Source organism: Amblyraja radiata, chromosome 4, assembly GCF_010909765.2.
Source record: "Amblyraja radiata isolate CabotCenter1 chromosome 4, sAmbRad1.1.pri, whole genome shotgun sequence".
Lineage (NCBI taxonomy): Eukaryota > Metazoa > Chordata > Chondrichthyes > Rajiformes > Rajidae > Amblyraja > Amblyraja radiata.
The window spans coordinates 58353093-58373112 of record NC_045959.1 but is presented as its reverse complement, the minus strand read 5'-3'; the positions used below and the strand labels follow the sequence as shown (position 1 = coordinate 58373112).

The 20020-nt window shown below is 43.2% G+C and overlaps 1 protein-coding gene across 1 annotated transcript in view; it reads right to left on the bottom strand.

Annotated features, from left to right (window-relative positions):
* The window catches only part of LOC116972158 (actin, non-muscle 6.2-like), a 31294-nt gene extending 17536 nt beyond the window's left edge, over positions 1 to 13758 (bottom strand). Inside the window, exons 1-4 of the mRNA XM_033019549.1 lie at positions 13575 to 13758; positions 2417 to 3422; positions 784 to 792; positions 39 to 44 (exon numbers count right to left, since the gene is read on the bottom strand). Of these exons, the coding sequence (XP_032875440.1) occupies positions 2418 to 3422; positions 13575 to 13700 (1131 nt within the window). The 5' untranslated portion in view covers positions 13701 to 13758 and the 3' untranslated portion in view covers positions 39 to 44; positions 784 to 792; position 2417. The remainder of the gene's footprint in view (positions 1 to 38; positions 45 to 783; positions 793 to 2416; positions 3423 to 13574) is intronic.
* Between the last annotated feature and the right edge of the window lie 6262 nt (positions 13759 to 20020).

Here is a 20020-nt window from a genome sequence, read left to right as displayed (position 1 = left end):
CTCCCAATTAACCACTTCACACATATTTAAAGCAAAACTCCAATCTGAAAAGCCTGGACCCTTTCCCACCCCCAGCCAATTACCACTTTACACCCAATTACCCATCCCCACCGTGCTGCACAACATCACTTCTCCATCAGAGGCTGTTCAGAAGACAGAAAAGCCAGAAATCTCCAGGACTGGACATTGTTTCCCCCTCTACACTCAAGCTCTGTGCCGAATAACTGGCACTACACTCTGCTGAATAACTACACACACATTTTCAACCAGTCCCTGCAAACCTGTACTGTCTCTGCCTGTTTCAAAGTCTCCACTATTGTCCCTTTACCCAAAAAGGCAAGGATTAATGACTACAAGCCTGTCGCACTGACCTCTGTAGTCATGAAGACCCTTGAAAGACTTGTGCTGGCCAAGCTGAAAAATATCACAAACCCCCTGCTGGACCTTCTATAGTTTGCATAGTGGGCCAATAGATGACGCATTCAACCTGGGCCTTCACTTCAACCTCCAGCACCTAGTCCGCCAGGGGACCTATGCGAGGATTTTGTTTGTTGATTTTAGCTCTGCATTCAATACCATTTTGCCAGAGCTACTACACTCCAAACTTTCCGAGTTGACTGTGCCTGTACCCCTCTGTCGGTGGATCACCAGCTACCTGACAGACAGGAAGCAGCATGTGAGGCTGGGAAAGCACATCTCGGACCCGCAAACCCTCAGCATAGGAGCACCGCAAGGCTGTGTACTCTCCCCTCTCCTCTACTCTCTCTACACCAATGATTGCACCTCCAGTGACTCCACTGTGAAGCTTGTCAAGTTTGCGGATTATCACAACCCTGATTGGACTGATCCAGGATTGGGAGGAATCTGCCTACGGATAGAAAGTGTTACAGCTGGCGTCCTGCTGCCATCGCAACAATCTGAAGCTCAATGCTCTTAAGACCGTGGAATTGATAGTAGACTTTAGGAGAGCTCCCCCTCCCCTGACCCCACTCACCATCAACAATACCACAGTCACACCTGTGGAGTCTTCTAAGTTCCTGGGAACCATCATCTCCAAGGTCCTTAAGTGGGGGGCTACCATAGACTCCACAGTCAAAAAGGCACATTAGAGCATGTACTTCCTGCGGCAGCTCAGGAAGCACAATCTACCACAGGCAATGATGGTCCAATTCTATACGGCCATCATAGAGTCTGTCCTCACCTTCTCCATCATGGTCTGGTTTGGCTCAGCCACCAAGCACGACATCCGGAGGCTGCAGCGAATTGGCCGATCAGCTGAGAAGGTTATTGGCTGCAATTCTCCCTCCATTGATGAACTGTACACTGCAAGGGCCAGGAAGCGAGCGGGTAAGATCATCTCTGACCCCTCTCACTCTGGCCACAAACTCTTTGAATCACTTCTCTCTGGAAGGCGGCTCCGGACTGTCAAAGCTGCCACAGCCAGAAATAAAAACATTTTTTTTTCCACGAGTAGTAGCTTTACTCAATAACCAAAAATCTATAGCCTCCTTTTGCTCTGGTATTTTATTTAATGCACATGTTTAACCAATAATGTTTTATTATTAATGTTTAATGTTTTATGTATCATTCCTAACTGTCACTGCATGTCATGTTGTCACTTGCGGGCGGAGCACCTGGGCAAATTCCTTGTATGTGAATACTTGGCCAATAAACATTTTAATTCATTCATTCAATTCATTCAAGTTAATACCAAGTTAAACTAATCTCATCTGCATGCACGTGATCATATTCAGCCATACCCTGCATATCCACATGCCTATCCAAAATGCTCTTAAATGTCATTATCGTATCTACTTCCACCACCACCCCAGGAATATGTTCCAGGCACCCACCACATTCTGTGTAAAAACGTGCCCTGCACTTAAACTTTTATAAACTTTCTCTCTTGGACCTTAAAGTTAGCTTTGGTCAAGCTGTTCCATTGCAGCAACTGGAAGGTTTGACACACAGGAAGTGTCTGCTCCCATTACTTCACAACCAGGTTTAGCAATGGGACCTGTGGTCCTGACCCTGCAAGATAAACCTTTTTTGAGAGAGAGCGAAAAGGAGAGGTAACCAACTTCTGTCATAGCATAGAAACAAATAGCACAGTGAGGTAAAGATTGGAAAGCACTTTTATTTAAAATGTTAATCAACTTGACAATGACAAGGTTCAAGGTAACTGGTCAACTACAGCTGAGATTTGGCCAGAGACATTGACAGCTCAATCAACAATGCCCATTTACACATTTGAGGAGTAATGTTCGAAATAACTTCAGGCATGTGTTATAACATGGTTCACAGCCTTCGGGAGCATCAGTGACTAAGAAAGTTATGGATTTGCAATAAATCAAAAAGGCAGAGTTGGCAAGAAGGACAAATGGGTGAAGACTGATGGTCACACTGATGAAGGGCCATTAGAAGCACTTGCGATGGACAATGGAGGGACCAGACTCATCATACTCCTGCTTACTGATCCACATTTGCTGGAAGGTGGAGAGAGAAGCCAGGATTGAACCTCCGATCCACACTGAATACTTCCTCTCTGGTGGAGCAATGATCTTAATCTTCATGGTGCTTGGAGCCAAGGCTGTGATTTCCTTCTGCATCCGGTCAGCGATACCTGGGAACATGGTGGATCCACCAGACATGACTATGTTGGCGTACAGATCCTTCCTGATGTCCACGTCACACTTCATGATGCTGTTGAAACAGGTCTCATGGATCCCAGCAGATTCCATCCCAATGAAGGAGGGTTGGAAGAGGGTTTCTGGACACCTGAAACGCTCATTGCCGATGGTGATAACTTGACCGTCAGGGAGCTCGTAGCTTTTCTCCAAGGATGAGGAGGAGCTGGCTGTCTGCATCTCAGATTCAAAATCTAGGGCCACATAGGAGAGCTTCTCCTTGACGTCACGGACAATCTCCCTCTCGGCCGTGGTTGTGAAGGAGAACCCACGCTCGGTCATGATCTTCATCAGGTAGTCAGTGAGATCCCGGCCAGCCAGGTCCAGACGCAGGATGGCGTGTGGCAAGGCATAGCCTTCGTAGATGGGCACAGTGTGACTCACACCATCCCCAGAGTCCATCACAATGCCAGTGGTGCGGCCAGAGGCATACAAGGACAGCACAGCTTGAATGGCAACGTACATGGCTGGGGTGTTGAAGGTCTCAAACATGATCTGGGTCATCTTCTCCCGGTTGGCTTTGGGATTGAGTGGAGCCTCTGTGAGGAGGACAGGGTGCTCCTCTGGGGCCACTCGCAGCTCATTGTAGAAGGTGTGGTGCCAGATCTTCTCCATGTCATCCCAGTTGGTCACAATCCCATGTTCAATTGGGTATTTCAGGGTCAGGATGCCCCTCTTGCTCTGGGCTTCATCCCCAACGTAGCTGTCTTTCTGACCCATTCCCACCATCACACCCTGGAATGGAGAAATTGGATGGTTACTATTAAAACAGGACATAGATGTTTACTAAAAGCCAGATGACCAATGGTTCAACTAATGCTCTTGGACAACAACAGTGAAGAGGTTAAACCTACTACATTACATACAATAATTGCCAATCCACTATACCACTATCCGACCCCTTTTATTCCCACTCCCTTCCCATAAAGTCAGAGTGCCAGATGACTCAGCAGTTGCTGAATCGCAGTTAAATTTCTGCCAATTGCCATTTTTAGGAATCACATTCTAATTGTCATCTAAACCACTCCAATTTACACCAGTCGCAATAACTTAGATGTTATATTCAACTCCTTCAAGTGTGACTAACATCAATAATGTAATATGAATCATAGTGTAAGATCTTCTTTGTCAAAGTGGATTGGCATAACCCAGCCACCAATGATGAAGGCTTTGATGAAGGGGTTACACTTTCCTCACATCTTGCAGGATCACTCAATATGATGTGGAGGCTTTGGAGATTGTGAGAAGAGGTATATAGAACATGATCAATATTCTTCCATTCCCTACATGTCAAATGTGCCCATCCAAAAGCTTCTTAAACGTCACGATCAGACGAGCTTCGAGTGAACAAGACCAGGACTCCCAGGTCCATTTGAACATCAACATTGCCCACTCTCACACCATTTAAAAAAATGTTCAGCACTAATTTCATCCAAAGAATACAATGCCTCCAGCACCACCCATGGCAGTGTATTACCGGTATCCAGTCTGTGTAAATCGTTTGTCCCACAGATCTTTAAACTTGGCCCCTCTCACTTTAAAGCTAGGTCCTCTTGACATTTCTACCCTGGGGAAAAAAAGTGCTGACTATCTACCCAATTAATGCCTCTCATAATTTTATATACTTCTATCAGGTCTCCCCTCAATCTCCAATGCTCCGAAGAAAACTATCCAAGTTTTTCCAACCTCCCCTTACAGCTAATACCCTTATTCAGGCAGTAACATGTTAAAGGTACACAAAAATGCTGGAGAAACTCAGCGGGTGCAGCAGCATCTATGGAGCGAAGGAGATAGGTAACATTTCGGGCCGAAACCCTTCTTCAGACATGTTCAGTAACATGTTAAACCTCTTCTGCACTCTCTCCAGAGTCCCCACATCTTTCCTGTAATGGAGCAACCAGAATTGCACACAATATTCCAGATACAGCCTAATCAGTCCCACAAAGCTGTATCATGATTTCCTGACTCTTATACTCGGTGCTCCAACTGATGAAGGCAAGCATACCATATGCCTACTTGAACATACAAACTACTTGTGTTGCCACTTTCAGGGAACTGGATTGGACCCATTGGACCCCAAGATACATTTGCACATCAATGCTGTTAAGTGTTTTGTTATTAACTATATACATTCCCCTTGCATTAAACCTCTAAAAACCTTCTTGAAGTAGCAGCAACATGCCAGCGGCATTTCTCATTTACCTGCTGCGCGTGCAGACGAGATTTCCCTGAATAAGACAAGGACTCTCAGGTCCATCAAAATTGCTCATCCTCACGCTGTTTTTTTAAAAAATAATTATTTTTATTAGAAGCATGTATACAAATAATAGTAAGCGACAATTTAATTACAGATTTCTTACATAGCTTCAGGTTTTTTTTTAAAGAATAAAGATAAAGGGAGAAAAAGATGAGAGAAAGTAATAGAGAAACAAAGGAGACGCAAAAGGAAACTACCAATAACAAGATTATGGAGATAGATCCAGGAAATGTTGAGTATAACTATTCATCCAATCCCAAACTCAGGTTTCAACCCTGATTTTGTGTTAAACCAATTCACTTTTTCAAAAATTCAATAAATTGAGACCATATTCTAACAAAAAATTCTGGTTTGTCAATTAAGACAAATCTTATTTTTTCCAAATGCCAGGTCTCAGTCATTTCCGTAATCCACATTTTAATTGTGGGGGCTGATGGTTTTTTCCAAAACTAGTATTAAATGTTTCGCAGTTATTAGACAGTAATCAAGAAATTGTCTCTGACATCGTAGTTTGTGCTATGCTCTGAAAATCCTAATATTATTAATTTTGGCTCTGGGTCCAGTTGGATATTGATAACTTCAGAAATAATTTAAAAAATGTCCACCCAAAAATGTTGAATTTTTATACAAGTTACAAAGGTATGCGTTAAGTTGGCTTCTTTAAATTGACATCTATCACAGAGAGGGGAAATATTTGGAAAAATCCTATTTAATTTTGCCTTCGAATAATGTAGTCTATAGAGTATTTTGAATTGTATCAAGGAGTGTCTAGCATTTAACGATCAGTGATTTATATATTGTAAGCTTTCATCCCATGTGTATTTTATTATGGGTTGAGACAACTCGTCCTCCCATGCTCGTCTGTATGATTCTGAAGACGTGACCTCGGTATCTAAGAGGATATTATAAATATAAGATATTAATTTATTTGTATTGGGATGTCTATTCAAACATTCATCAAGGGTTTCTGGACACCTAAATCTATAGTCTTGCGAATGTAGTTTTACATAGTCTCTGAGTTGCAGATATCTAAAAAAATTATTAGCGTGTAATTCGTATTTCTGCTGTAGTTCCTGAAATGAGAGCAAAATGCCCTTTTGGTAAAGGTCTCCCACCGTTTTAATTCCATGGGTTTTCCATTCAACAAATCCTCTATCTAAAACAGACGGTTTAAAACAAGGGTTATTTGCAATCGGGAGAAAAAGCGATAAATTACCCAATTTTAGAGTGGGTTTTAATTGTTTCCACATACCAGTAGCACTGTGTATAACCGGATTTCCTCTATGTTTTTTTATTCAAATTAATCGGAGCTAATAGAATCGAGCCTGTTTCAAAAGGTAAACAATCCTCCTTCTCCATTTTTAGCCAGTCAGGCTGTTGATCAATGTCATCCAGCCAGAAGGTAATATTTTTAATATTAACTGCCCAGTAATATAATAGAAAGTTTGGTAAAGCTAATCCTCCATTAACTTTGGACTTGCATAAATGTTTTCTATTTATTCTGTGGTTCTTATAGTCCCAGATAAAATTTGTAACAATTGAATCAATTTTTTTGAAGAGATATCGGAATTGATTGGAATAAGTATAATAATTGTGGGAGAAAAATCATCTTTATAGCATTAATTCTACCAACTAAATAGATGGGAAGTGTTTTCCAATATTGGATATTTCTGTGTAATTTAGTAAGTAAAGGAGGAAAATTTGAATTGAATAAAGAAGTATATTTCTTGGTCACATAGATTCCAAGGTATTTTAACTTTTCATAGGCAATTTTAAAAGGATACTGTTGAAGTACAAGCGGGTTTTGTTCCATTATTGGCAGAATTTTGCTTTGATTCCAATCAATTCTATATCCCGAGAATGAACCAAATTGAGTTATGAGATTTAATAAACTCGGAATGCTAATTTCTGGGTTTGTGATACATCGTCTGCATATAAAGAAATTTTATTAACTGTATCTTTAGTATTATACCCATGTATTTCTGAGTGGGATGTAATATTCTCTGCGAGTGGTTCTATAACAAGGACAAATAAAAGCGGCGAAAGTGGACATCTTTGTCTACACCCTCTGCATAAGTTAAATTTAGGTGACAACATTTGATTTGTCAATATTCTAGCTGTTGGGTTTGTATATAGGAGTTTCACGCATGAGCAGAAGTTTTCACCGAGATGAAATGTTTCCATCACAGAAAAGAGGTAGGGCCATTCCACCTGATCAAATGCTTTTTCAGCGTCTAACGAAATGATTGATAAATCTTCATTTAATATTCTATTTGAATATATTATATTAAACAAACGTCTTAGATTATAGAATGAATATCGTTTTGGGATAAAACCTGATTGATCGGGATGTATTAACTTGTGGATCACCAAACTTAATTTGTGAGCTAAAATTTTGGCTAGTATCTTCTGATCAGTGTCTATAAGGGCTATGGCTCTATATGAGCCTGAGACTTCACGATCCTTATTTTTTTGGGAATTAGTGTTATTGTTGATTCAGTCAAAGTTTGTGGCAATATCTGTTGCTTAAAAGCGTAACTATATAGTCTGTAAACGTGGGGAGACCAGGTCACTAATTTTTTTAAATAAAATTCATTGTTCAAACCATCGGAACCAGGGGTCTTCCCATTTTTCAGAGATCTGATAGTTTCTTCAATATCTGTTAGTGTTATTTCTGCGCCCAGTAAGTCTCTCTCTCATTTAAACCTGAGAGGTTGCATTTCTGCAAAAAAATTTGCATGTTCACTGAGCTATCTGTTGTTTTTGCTGAGTATAGTGTCTGGTAATATTGCAGGAATCTATCATTAATGTCCTTAGGTAGTGTGAGCAAATCTCCCTTATTGATCTGATTTTGTAGATTGTTCGTTCGTCCTCTAATTTACGGAGTTGACGAGCTAACAATTTCTGTGGTTTATCACCAAATTCAAAGTGTATTTGTTTCGTATGCTGGAATAGCCTTAAAATTTGAGCTGAAAGTACATGATTTAACCTATATTTGAGCGCAGCAATTTTGTTATGTTTTATCATAGAAGGAGTGATCGCATTTTCTCATCTAACTGCCTTATCTCTCTTTCTAGTTCATGTTGTTTAGTGCGATTCTTCTTGTTTTGAGAAGCTTGAAATGAAATAAGACACCCTCTGACAAATGCTTTAAAAGCTTCCCATAAAAGGGAAGCAGATGTTTCTGGAAAGTCGTTCATCTGAAAAGACATTTTAATCTGCGTGTTGAGATAGTAATAACATGCCCTGTCATTTAAAATTTGTGGATTGAATTTCCAGTGTGTCTGCTTCTCTGATATTCCTTGTACTTTTACCATAACAGTTAAGGGAGAGTGATCTGAAATAATAATGTTGTGATATTTTGAATTATATGAATAGGGAATAAGTTTGGAATCCACTAAGAAATAATCAATTCTTGAGTAAGTTTTGTGCACTGGAGAATAAAATAAATACCCTCGCCCTGAGGGATTTTCAATTCTCCAAACATCTTTAATATTGACAGTGTTTATGTATGAATTTAATAATTCACACGTCTTGGATTTTATTTTATTTTGATTTGACGATCTATCCAAATAGGGATCTAATGTGCAGTTTAAATCTCCGCCAATTATCAAATTATACTGTCCGAATTCTGGGATAGTATTAAATATTTTCTTAAAAAATTAGGGGTTATCAAAGTTTGGTGCATAGATATTAACCAATATCAATCTTGTTGAGTGCAATTCACCCACTAATATATATCTACCTTCGGTATCCATGATAGATGAGATATGTTTGAATGGTAAACCATTACGAATTAAAATAGCTACCCCTCTTGACTTATAAGGGAATAATGAATGGTATGATTTGTCAATCCATTTAGCTTTCAATCTATTATGTGCCTCGTTTTTAAGATGGGTTTCCTGAAGAAACATTATATCAGCCTTAAGTAGTTTTAAATGTGTAAGTACTTTACCTCTTTTAATTGGTTCGTTAACATTCTAACTACAGAATGTAATTCCTTTACCCCCAATTTTCATAGTAGTTTCTTGCATCTAATGGATTAAATAGTCTGTAGGAAAGTGAATGGTTTAACACATTAAACACAGTGTTCCACCTGACTGTAGGATGGATGGGTTTTGGATCTATTTGATCTTTCTCCCGAGAGTGTATCCTTAAAAAAAAAAAAATTCTAAATAGTATTGTAGAGTTTAGAAATAAGAAAAGTGAGTACAGAATTAAAAGGGTGCAGGAAAAGAAAAAAACAAGTAAAACTACATCTACAGTTGGTGTAGTTAGTGTGAGCCACACTAATGTGACAAAAAATCTAATGACTTCCGTAGCTTTTGTAAAAAATAGCACTAGCTCCGGATTAAAAAAAAAAAAAAATTCCCAATATAAAATGATATTAATAAAAGGGAGGCAAACAGGACCAAGGGAAATTAATCCAACAGTAGGACATTTTTTTCTCCCCTAAAAAATGTTAGTTAAATGTTAAAGATAAACATAAATCTAATATTGCTTAAATTTCTTATATAGTAATTTATGATAATTTTTTACTAGTAATAGTTAGTAATGATTAGCAATAATTAATAGCAAATTGACTTGTTCAGCCAAGTTAAATCTTAAGTTATAACAGGTTAAAGTCCAATCTGTTCTCCGCCGGCTATTAAAGCCATAGGACGATATTCACGCCCCCAAGGATTCTTGAGTCTTCCGAGCGAATTCGAGTGCTTTCTTGTGATCAGTAAAGAAGGTTTCTGTGTTCTTGTAGGTGACTCGCAACTTGGCAGGGTACAGCAGTCCAAATCTTAGGTTTGGTATCTTCCTGAGAATTGCTCTTGTGTCATTGAAAAGTGCTCTTCTCTTAACAACCTCAGCAGGATAATCTCTGAAAATACGAATGTTGTCGCCTTGGAATGTTATGTTTCCGTTGGTGGCAATCCTCATGCTGATTTTTAAAATGTTCAGCGCCGCCTGTTAATATTTCAGGTTTATCTACTGAGTTCTACTAATTTCCTCCACAAAATGTAACCCTCCTATAAATGGGAAGGCCATTTCATTCATCCAGAAAGGGTTGCTGGATTTACTTTTTGAACGCCAAATTCCAGAAATCTGGCTTTTTCCCAATTTGATTGGTGTCAGAAAATTCATTTGGCTTTTGGAGGATGTATGCGGAGTCGCAGGACACGGTTCCTTCACTAGAAGGAGATGTTGACGGTTGCGTCTGTAAATGGCCCCGTCTACGCTGACCAGGTAGGAGCGCGGTTCTTTGGCAGGGCTCTGGATGTGACCCAGACAGCCATAGCCCTTGTTGGTCTGGAGGCGAACAACCTGCTCACTGGAGAGAGGTTTAAGTGGCTTACTGGACTTGTCAAAAAAATGTTTTTGTGCGTCGCGCTTGAATTGTTGTTGTTTCTGGACCGCAGGCGGAGAACGAACCTGTGGCTGCAAAAGCTGCTGGGACACAGGCAGGGGAGCACGGGTTTGGTGAGGCATCAGTTGCAGGGCTGGGGAACTCAGTATGGGATCCCTAGCAATGTTCCTTAAATTGAGCAGTTGGACTGCGGGAACTCAGGGCTGTAGTGATATGTCGAAAGTCCCATCGTTGTGCAAATTTTTTGAAAAGCAGGCTGGTGAACTGACTGCCATTGTCGGATAGAAGACGTGCAGGGTAGCCGTGCATGGAGAAATGGCGTTGCAACTTCTGGATAACTGCTTCAGATGTGATGGTTTGGAGTAGATCGATGTCAAACCAGCCCGAATAAGAGTCGACAAGAACCAGATAGTGTTTCCCATGCCATTTGAATATGCCAGTGGCTACTGTGGACCATGGTAGAGGAGGAACCAGAAAGCGGCAATAAGGGCTGATTCTGCTGGTGTGGTGTCAGGCTTTTGCAGATGCCGCAGACTTCAGTTTTGTTACGTATGTACTTGGTCATACCAGGCCAGTAAACATGCTCTGCACCCCTTGTAAGGTTGCCTCCACACCGGGGTGGCCCCTGTGGACAGCGTCGAAGTACTTGTCCCGGAGGACAGCTGGGACAACTGCCTTGTGGCCCTTGACTACAATCCCGTCCTGTAACACCAGTTTGTCGTGAACCAGGAAGTATGGGCGGATTGCGAGCGGGGTGTTGTGTTGTTTATCCTGCCAGGCACGTTGGACAGCAATTGTAAAGTCTCGTCAGCAGCCATGTGTTCTGCCAGGCTTCTTAGGCAGTGGGGACATACGATACCTTCATTACTGAGAACTGGTCCTGTTCAGGGAGTTGTTGTTCGCTGGTTTCGCATGGGGCCCTTGATAGCGTGTCAGCTATGTGTATGTCCTTGTCTTTTTTATAGACAAAGTTGAAATCAAATCGCTGCAGCTGCATCATCATCCATTGTAGGCGAGCCGGAGCAGTGTGAATGGGTTTATTCAAGATGGTGACCAAGATGGTGGTCGGTTTCTATAATCACAGACTTTCCAAAAATAATTTTGTGCAGGCGAAAACCACTGCAAGTAATTATTTTTCAATCTGGGCGTAACGTTGTTCAGTATCAGTTAGTGTGCGAGAGGCATAAGAAACAGGCTTGCAGTCGCCATCGGCAGCGGTCTGCAGGCAAGCAGCACCAAGTCCGTACTGGGACGCATGCCATGTGAGTGTTACTGGTAACTCCAAAGCGAAATAGGCGAGGGTAGGTGCGCTGGCCAGTTGCAACTGGAGGTGTGGGTTCAAATCCCACTTCTGACACCATGTAATGACCATGTCGGACACACATCAAGATACAACACATGTTTATTAAAGTCCACTTACAGCATTGGTCTGCAGGACACTGCAGTAACTAGCGGCTTCACAGACGGAAATACGTAGGCAAGCTCTTGGTAATATAAATTGCATATAGGTGGAGCAACTACTAACAAGCACTACAATTGGTTAGTAGGAAATAACCAATCTACAGGTAGTTTACACCCCAGCGGTATGAACATTGACGTCTCCAATTTTAGGTAGTCCCTGCTTTCTCCTCCCCTTCCCAGCTCTCCCACAGCCCACTCTCCGCCTCTTCCTTTCTTCTTCCCGCCCCCCCCCCCACTCCCAAATCAGTCTGATGAAGGGTCTCGACCCGAAACGTCACCTATTTCCTTTGCTCCATAGATGCTGCCTCACCCGCTGAGTTTCTCCAGCATTTTCGTCTACCTTTGATTTTCCAGCATCTGCAGTTCCTTCTTAAACCTTTAAGAGCTTTAAAAAGAGATGACAGTGTCTGTGTGGAGGTCAAGCTGCTTTGCTGAGGTGACAATATGATAACACACCAGGTTGAAGAGACCCAAGTTTCCTAGCTGGTGCCTTAGAGTTTGGATTTCGAGAGAAGCTCGAAGTAACTTCTGCTTTTTGTGACACCTTGGTGGCATGGAGACTTGGTTTCTGCAAGGATTCTATGTTTGTAGCATCTCTGAAGACATCAAGTCGAAACAGCTGCAGAGCCTAAGCCTGTGATTGGATAGAGGATTTTGAGTTTATACTTAATATATGGCTGTTAAAAGGGTTTTGTGTACATTGTTTGTAAGTAAGCAAAGTAAGTGCCTCTTAATATAATTTCTTGTGACTCTTAATGTGAATCTTATCTGTAAGTAAATTATGTAAGTGATTGGCATACAGGGAGTGGCCTCTCGTGACATAAGTGTCCCGCCTCCGTTAAGGGGTATAAAAGCGTATGTAATTCCTTGGGTGTGTCCACCTTTGCCCTTACTTGCCTAATAAACCCTGTCAGCAATGCTGGAGTTGAGAGGATATTTTCTCTTGTATCCTCCGTTAAAACGAAGTCAAGAAACAGAATGCAGCTGCATCTTTTTGATGCTATTCTGAGAACCAGGGCAGGAATATTGCTTTCAAACAAATGTTGCAAAGAATTCACTGCATCTCCAGTAATGCTGAAAAACTTCACATCAGACAAGGTTTATGCCGTATGTTCCACTCATTCCAGTGGGGAGGATAGTAATGACCTGGATCGGGAGCTTTTCATGTGATGATGTATGAAAATCATATTAAAACGTGTTTGGCTTTTTTTCTGGTGTTTTTCTAGTATTGCTTGCCTTTAAATTAAAATCTCAATCTGGCAACCCTGCATCCAGGCGATGCTAGCTCCCAGGAAGTAATCCTATTTGTCCCATTCGCCCTTTTATTCCCCAAATCCCAGCAATTGATTCTCTTCCATGCACATCAAGTACAATTTAATTGTTTTTGCCAATTAGCTAGAAAGGAGAATTGCCTGCCGCAAATTACGCAACCAGGCCAAGCAAGATTTATATACAGCAGGGTGAATGGGATTAAGACATCAATCAGTTCAGAACGGATTTTAAGGGAGGGGCGGGTGAGGATGGTAGTCTATGGAAGCAGAGATGAGTTAACACGGAGGTCACGGCAAGAGAAAGCAGGAAAGCCAGGCTTCCCTCCAGCCTCCCAGAACATGTCTAGCGCAGCTCTGCAGCGGCTCTGAGCTGATCTCCCACTTCTACAAGGGGGAGAGAAAGGGGAATCCGACTCAGATGACAGCATACACTGATTGACACCTACACGACACGAACATCAAGCGATCGGCTGCAATTTAACAGAATAAACCAGGACATGAGGAAAGGGGGGTTTGCAACAGACAACAGCTGGAGGACTCACCTGGTGTCGAGGCCGTCCCACGATGGAGGGGAACACAGCTCTCGGGGCATCATCCCCTGCAAAGCCAGCCTTGCACATCCCGGAGCCATTGTCCACCACCAGCGCGGCAATCTCATCATCAGCCATGGTTTACAGCGAGTGGGGAGTGACTGAAATGGAAAGAAAATCCGTCAACACCAAGACACAAACTCAGAGCACAAACCCAAACCAAACCAGCGCACAGAAAACTAAATTCTCATTTCCTAGTTACAGAATCCCACTAAAGCTGCTGCTCACAAATTAGTCCAGAACCATTCCTTGCCCATTATGCCCCACTCACTGCCGATGAAGTCTGTCTCACTCCTTCTTCAAAAGAGAAACTCAGCAGCACAAACTCCGACTTCCTTTATATGGTGCCCAACCCTTCCCTGTACCAAAGATCAGCTCCGCTCTATGATCTTTGCTCTGTACCATTTTAGGATTGCCAGCCATTGAGGATCAGCAGGCGGGACTACAAACATCCGGGGCTGCATCTGAGAAGTCGGTCATTTATAAGTTCCTTTTTCCAAAGATAACTTTCTAACAATTTTCCACTCTATAGTGTATTTTAATGATAATGCATGATTCAAAATTATTATTCAATTTAACAATGGAAGTGTGTACATCTCATTATCCCTCTCGTTTTATCTCTCTCCCTCTATTTGCCTCCACTTGAAACCCCTGTCCCAGGCGTTGCCACCATTCCTCAGACTCCAATTTCTCCCTGTTACCCAGGTGCAATTTGACAAAGTACGGTTCACATTCCACTGCAGGCACAGACAGACACACACACACACACTGCTTATTGCAGATACTGACTGCTGCCTCCTCACTTCCCACATGCTACACACACTGACAGCACACACACACTGAGAAAAATATCTGAGTACACAATGTAGTTACAGAGTTACAGCATTATAGTTACAGAGAAAAAGTCTAATGTCCACAATGAGGTAGATTGGGAGATCGGCACTACACTCAAGTTTATGGGAGGACCATTCAGTAGTCTGACAACAACAGGGAAAAGCTATACTCGAATATGGTGGTACGTGCTTTCAAGTTTTTGAATCTTCTGCTCAACCGGAGAGGGGGAGAAGAGGATAAGAAACAGCATGAAAATGCTCTTCACGGGTAAGGCTGCTATGTGTGATAACAATTACTTGCGATCAATAGACAATAGGTGCAGGAGTAGGCCATTCAACCCTTCGAGCCAGCTCACTGTGATCATGGCTGATCATCCACAATCAGTACCCCGTTCCTGCCTTCTCATCATATCCCTTGACTCCGCTATCTTTAAGAGATCTATCTAACTCTCTCTTGAAAGCATCCAGAGAATTGGCCTCCACCGCCTGCTGAGGCAGAGAATTCCACAGATTCACAACTCTCTGGGTGAAAACGTTTTTCCTCATCTCCATTCTAAATGGAATGCTCCCTAAATTGTGGCCCCTGGTTCTGGACTCCCCAACATCAGGAACATGTTTCCTGCCTCTAGTGTGTCCAATCCCTTAATAATCTTATATGTTTCAATACGATTCCCTCTCATCCTTTTAAATTCCAGTGTATACAAGCCCCATTGGTCCATCTTTGATCATCCCGAGAATTAACTTTGTGAACCTACGCTGCACTTCCTCAATAACAAGATTCTCCTTCCACAACTTTGGAGACCAAAACTGCACACAATACTCCAGGTGTGGTCGCACTAGGGCCCTGAACAACTGCAGAAGGACTTCTTTGCTCCTATACACAACTCCTCTTGTTATGAAGGTCAACATACCATTAGCTTTCTTCACTGCCTGCTGTAACTGCATGCTTACTCTCAGTGACTGATGGACAAGGACACTCAGATCTCGTTGTACTTCCCCTTTTCCGAACTTGACACCATTCACCATTCTGCCTTCCGATTTATCCACATTAAACTGCGTCTGCCATGCATCTGCCCACTCAGTCAACCTGTCCAAGTCACCCAGCATCCTCATAGCATCCTCCTCACAGTTCACATTGCCACCCAGCTTTGTGTTATCTGCAAATTTGCTAATGTTACTTTTAATCCCTTCATCTAAATCATTAATGTATATTGTAAATAGCTGTGTTCCCAGCACCGAGCCTTGCGGTACCCCACTAGTCACTGCTTGCCATTCTGAAAGGAACCCGTTAATCCCTACTCTTTGTTTCCTGTCTGCCAACCATGTCTCTATCCATGTCCGCACTCTACCCCCAATACCATGGGCCCTAACTTTGCTCACTAATCTCCTGTGGGACCTTATCAAATGCTTTCTGAAAGTCCAGGTACACTACATCCACTGGCTCTCCCTTGTCCATTTTCCTAGTTACATCTTCAAAATATTCCAGATTAGTCAAGCATGATTTCCCCTTCGTAAATCCATGCTGACTCGGACTGATCCTGTTACTGCTATCCAAATGTTTGGTTATCTCATCTTTTGTAATTAACTCCAGCATCTTCCACACCACCGATGTCAGGCTAACTGGTCTATAATTCCCTGTTTTCTCTCTCCCGCCTTTCTTAAACAGTGGGATAACATTAGCTACCCTCCAATCCACAGGAACTGATCCTGAATCTATAGAACATTGGAAAATGATCACCAATGCATCCACGATTTCTAGAGCCACTTCCTTAAGTACCCTGGGATACAGACCTTCAGGCCCTGGGGATTTATCAGCCTTCAGTCCCATCAGTCTATCCAACACCATTTCCTGCCTAATGTGGATTTCCTTCAGTTCCTCTGTCACCCCAGATCCTCTGGCCACTACTATATCAGGAAGATTGTTTGTGTCCTCCTTAGTGAAGACAGATCCAAAGTACCTATTCAGCTCATCTGCCATTTCCTTGTTCCCCATAATAAATTCACCTTTTTCGGTCTTCAAGGGTCCAACTAATTTTTTCCTCTTCACATACCTAAAGAAGCTTTTACTATCCTGCTTTATATTCTTGGCCAGCTTACCTTCGTACCTCATCTTCTCTCCCCGTATTGTCTTTTTGGTTATCTTCTGTTGTTCTTTAAACATTACCCAATCCTCTTGCTTCCCGCTCATCTTTGCTACGTCGAGACCCATTTTCAGACTAAATCGTTAACATGTGGGGGTACTTTACAGTGTGGACAATAGCCATGGATGATATTAGTCAGTTGCTAAGATGAGCACTGCAATGGCAGATAAAAATGTATCCTGATAAGTGCAAGGTATTTCAGTTTGGAAAGACTAACAAGGGTAGGACATAAATAATGAACGGTAGGAACAATGGAGGGACCTCATTACAAATCTAAGATTCTGGTGGCAGTTCATGTAGATATCGTGATGAAGAATATTCTACTTACCTTCATTAGTCAGAATAGAATACAAGAAGATGTCAGAGTACCAAGTTACGAGGGCGATCCGGCTCGGGGCTGGAACGATGCTCCGGTGGCTTGCACGGTGTTCTGGCGGCGGTGGCCTGAGTCCGGGGTTCGGCCGCGGGCCAGCGGCTGCGTCAGCAGGACTGGTGAGCGGCAGCTTCGACCACCCCGGGCCGCGGTGTTTGAGCCGCGGGACAGTTGTAACATCGCCCGGGGGGTATCGCCTCAGCGCAGAAGGAGAAGAGGAGTGAAGAGACTGGAGACCTAAGACTTTTGCCTCCATCACAGTGAGGAGATGTTGGGTGGACTCACTGTGGTGGATGTTAATATGTGTTTATTGTTGTTTTTTATTGTATTGTATTGTATGTATGACTGCTTCAATTTCGTTCAGACTTCGGTCTGAATGACAATAAAGGCTATCTAATCTAATCTAATCTAATTTAGGCAACATTACTGGTGACAGCTCTCGAAGCGACTGACAGAAGACCCAACGAGCAAGTGAGCAAGGTTCAGTTCTCATCACCATACTGTGAGCTGGAACGCCTGGTGAGAAAGCTCAGCAGAAGCAGGTGCATGAAATGCAGTGGGGAAGAAAGAGCTTGACCCCAAACTGTCCAGTTGCCTCCACAGATGCCGTCTGTCTCACCGAGTTCCTCCAGTCATTTGTTTTATGCTTGTTAACTATGTATTTCACTTACGTCTCCAGTTAAAAGAATGATCGGCAGAGCTCTGGAGAAAGAGAGGGAAACTCTACTCATTGGGTAGAATCTCACCTTTGGAACCCATTGTCATGTGGTTCAGAAAAGATGGTCATCAGCGATGTACAGCACGGAGACAGGCCATTTCATCCAACTCATCCATGCCGACCAAGAATCTACCTGAGCTAGTCCCATTTGCCTGTGTTTGGCTCAAATCCCTCCAAACCTTTCTTGTCCATGTACCCATCTAAATGTCTTTTAAGCACTGTTATTAAACCTTCCTCAACCACCTCCTCTGGCAGCTTATCCCATATGGCCGCACCCATTTGTGTGGGAAAGGAGCCCCCTGCTCACAGGGCCGGATTTACCTATAAACTAGACAAGCTTAAGCTTAGGGCCTCGAGGTCTAGGGGGGGGGGGGGGGGCTCCGGCCAAGGCAGGACACGTACAGTTCAACTCTGGGCGGGCCCCCCTCTCTATCTATCTCTCTCTCTCTCCATCTCCCCCCACTATCCGTGTCCAGGCCGCCGGGCTCCGCTCGCTCCTCATCCGCCGGCACGGTAGGCCGCCTTGCACATGCGCAATGCTGCGGCCTGCACGTCCTCCCCCTGCACATGCGCACAACCACGGCCAGCACATCGTCGGTTCGCCCTGCGCACGCGCACTGCAACGGCAACTGGTCGGCGCTGGGCACTTTCTCCCTCGCTTTGAATTGTGGGAGATTTGGCCGCCATGGCTGTCCGGTCGCTGCCTCGCCGCCAGCGCTGAAAACCAACGCGGAGGGGGCCTCACAAGTGGAACAGCTTAGGGCCTCTTTTCATCTAAATCCGGCCCTGCCTGCTCACCTTCAATCTCGGCTCTCCAGAAAAAGGTACCAGCCACTCTTTATAATTCGAGCCCTCCAGTCACAGTAACATCCTCATGAATCTTTTCTGGACCATTTTCAGCTTAAAGACATTAGTCCTATAGCTGAGCGACCATAACTCCACACAAGTGTGATGCTTTGAAAACTCTCAGGCAATTGTTCTAACTTGGTGTCAGAGTCTGCAATGGCATTACTTCAGCACCAAGAGAGGTTTAGAAGAAAAGGAAAGTTAAAACGGTGCCGAAAGGTTAGCGTCAGATATCCCCTTTGCTCACAAGGCCACAGTGCTCTGGTGGATATTGTATCCTTCATTCCAAACCAGAGCTGTGTCATTGTCAGATGGATTAAAACACTGGAGACCCAAGTGAACTCAGAAGCTGGAATCTTGAGCAAAACACAAAATGTTGAGTAACTAAGGGGTCAGGTAGCATTTGCAGAGGGAATGGATGGGCAAAGTTTTGGGTTGAGACTCTTCTTCAGATTTATTATAGTAAGGGAGAGGAGAGAGAACGCTAGAAAACTGAGGGCAGGGGGTAAGGAGTGGCAGGGTAGAGGGAGAAATGAGTGAGCAGCAGGGTAGGGGGGGAGGGGCAAAGGAAATGGAGAGGGGGTGTTCCTTAAAATCAGAGAATTCAATGTACATGCAGTTGGGTTGCAAGCTACCCAGTGGAATGCAAGGTGCTGTCCTCCCTGAGTTGCCAGGTCTAGTGTTCAGTAAAAAGATTCTGCTACGATACCAGAAATACCCACGGCAAATCCATCTCCAGCTGAAAGTGCGGACAGGAGTCGGGTTCAATGGCCGTACGTGTAGGCAGGATGGTCTATAGCTGGCTTCCAACGCAGCAACTGGAAGTTTGGACACATGCGAAGTGGCTGTTCCCATCGCTTCACAGGCGGATTTGGCAAATCGGATCTGTGGTGAAGACCCTACACGTCAAATGTCAGAGGGAAAGAGGGACACTGTGGCACAGCGGTAGTTACTGCCTTACAGCGCCGGGGAAATGGGTTCGATCCTGACTACGGATGATGTCTGTATGGAGTTTGTACGTTCTCCCCGTGACCTGTGTGGATTTTCTCCGAGATCTTCAGTTACCACCCACACTCCAAAGACGTACATGTTTGTAGGTTAATTGGCTTGTGTAAATTTAAAATTGTCCTAGTGTGTGTCGGATAGTGTGTGTCGGATAGTGATAATTGTCCCGTCAACGGAGGGTTGGAGGCCCCCGACCACTGGACAAAGAAGGGAGAGATTGAACTTTTTTAATAATAATAATAATAATAATAATATATTTTATTGTCATTGCACATAAGCGCAACGAGATTTAGTATGCAGCTTCCAACCGATGTCATCATCGCATTCCATCACAGTGAGGAATACATTGGAGTCACTGTGGTGGATGTTCATATTAAAATGCATTTTGTGTGTTCTGTTGCTTTTTATTGATATGACTATATGGCAAATCAAATTCCTCGCATGTTGCAAAACATACTTGGCTAATAAAGTATTATTATGAA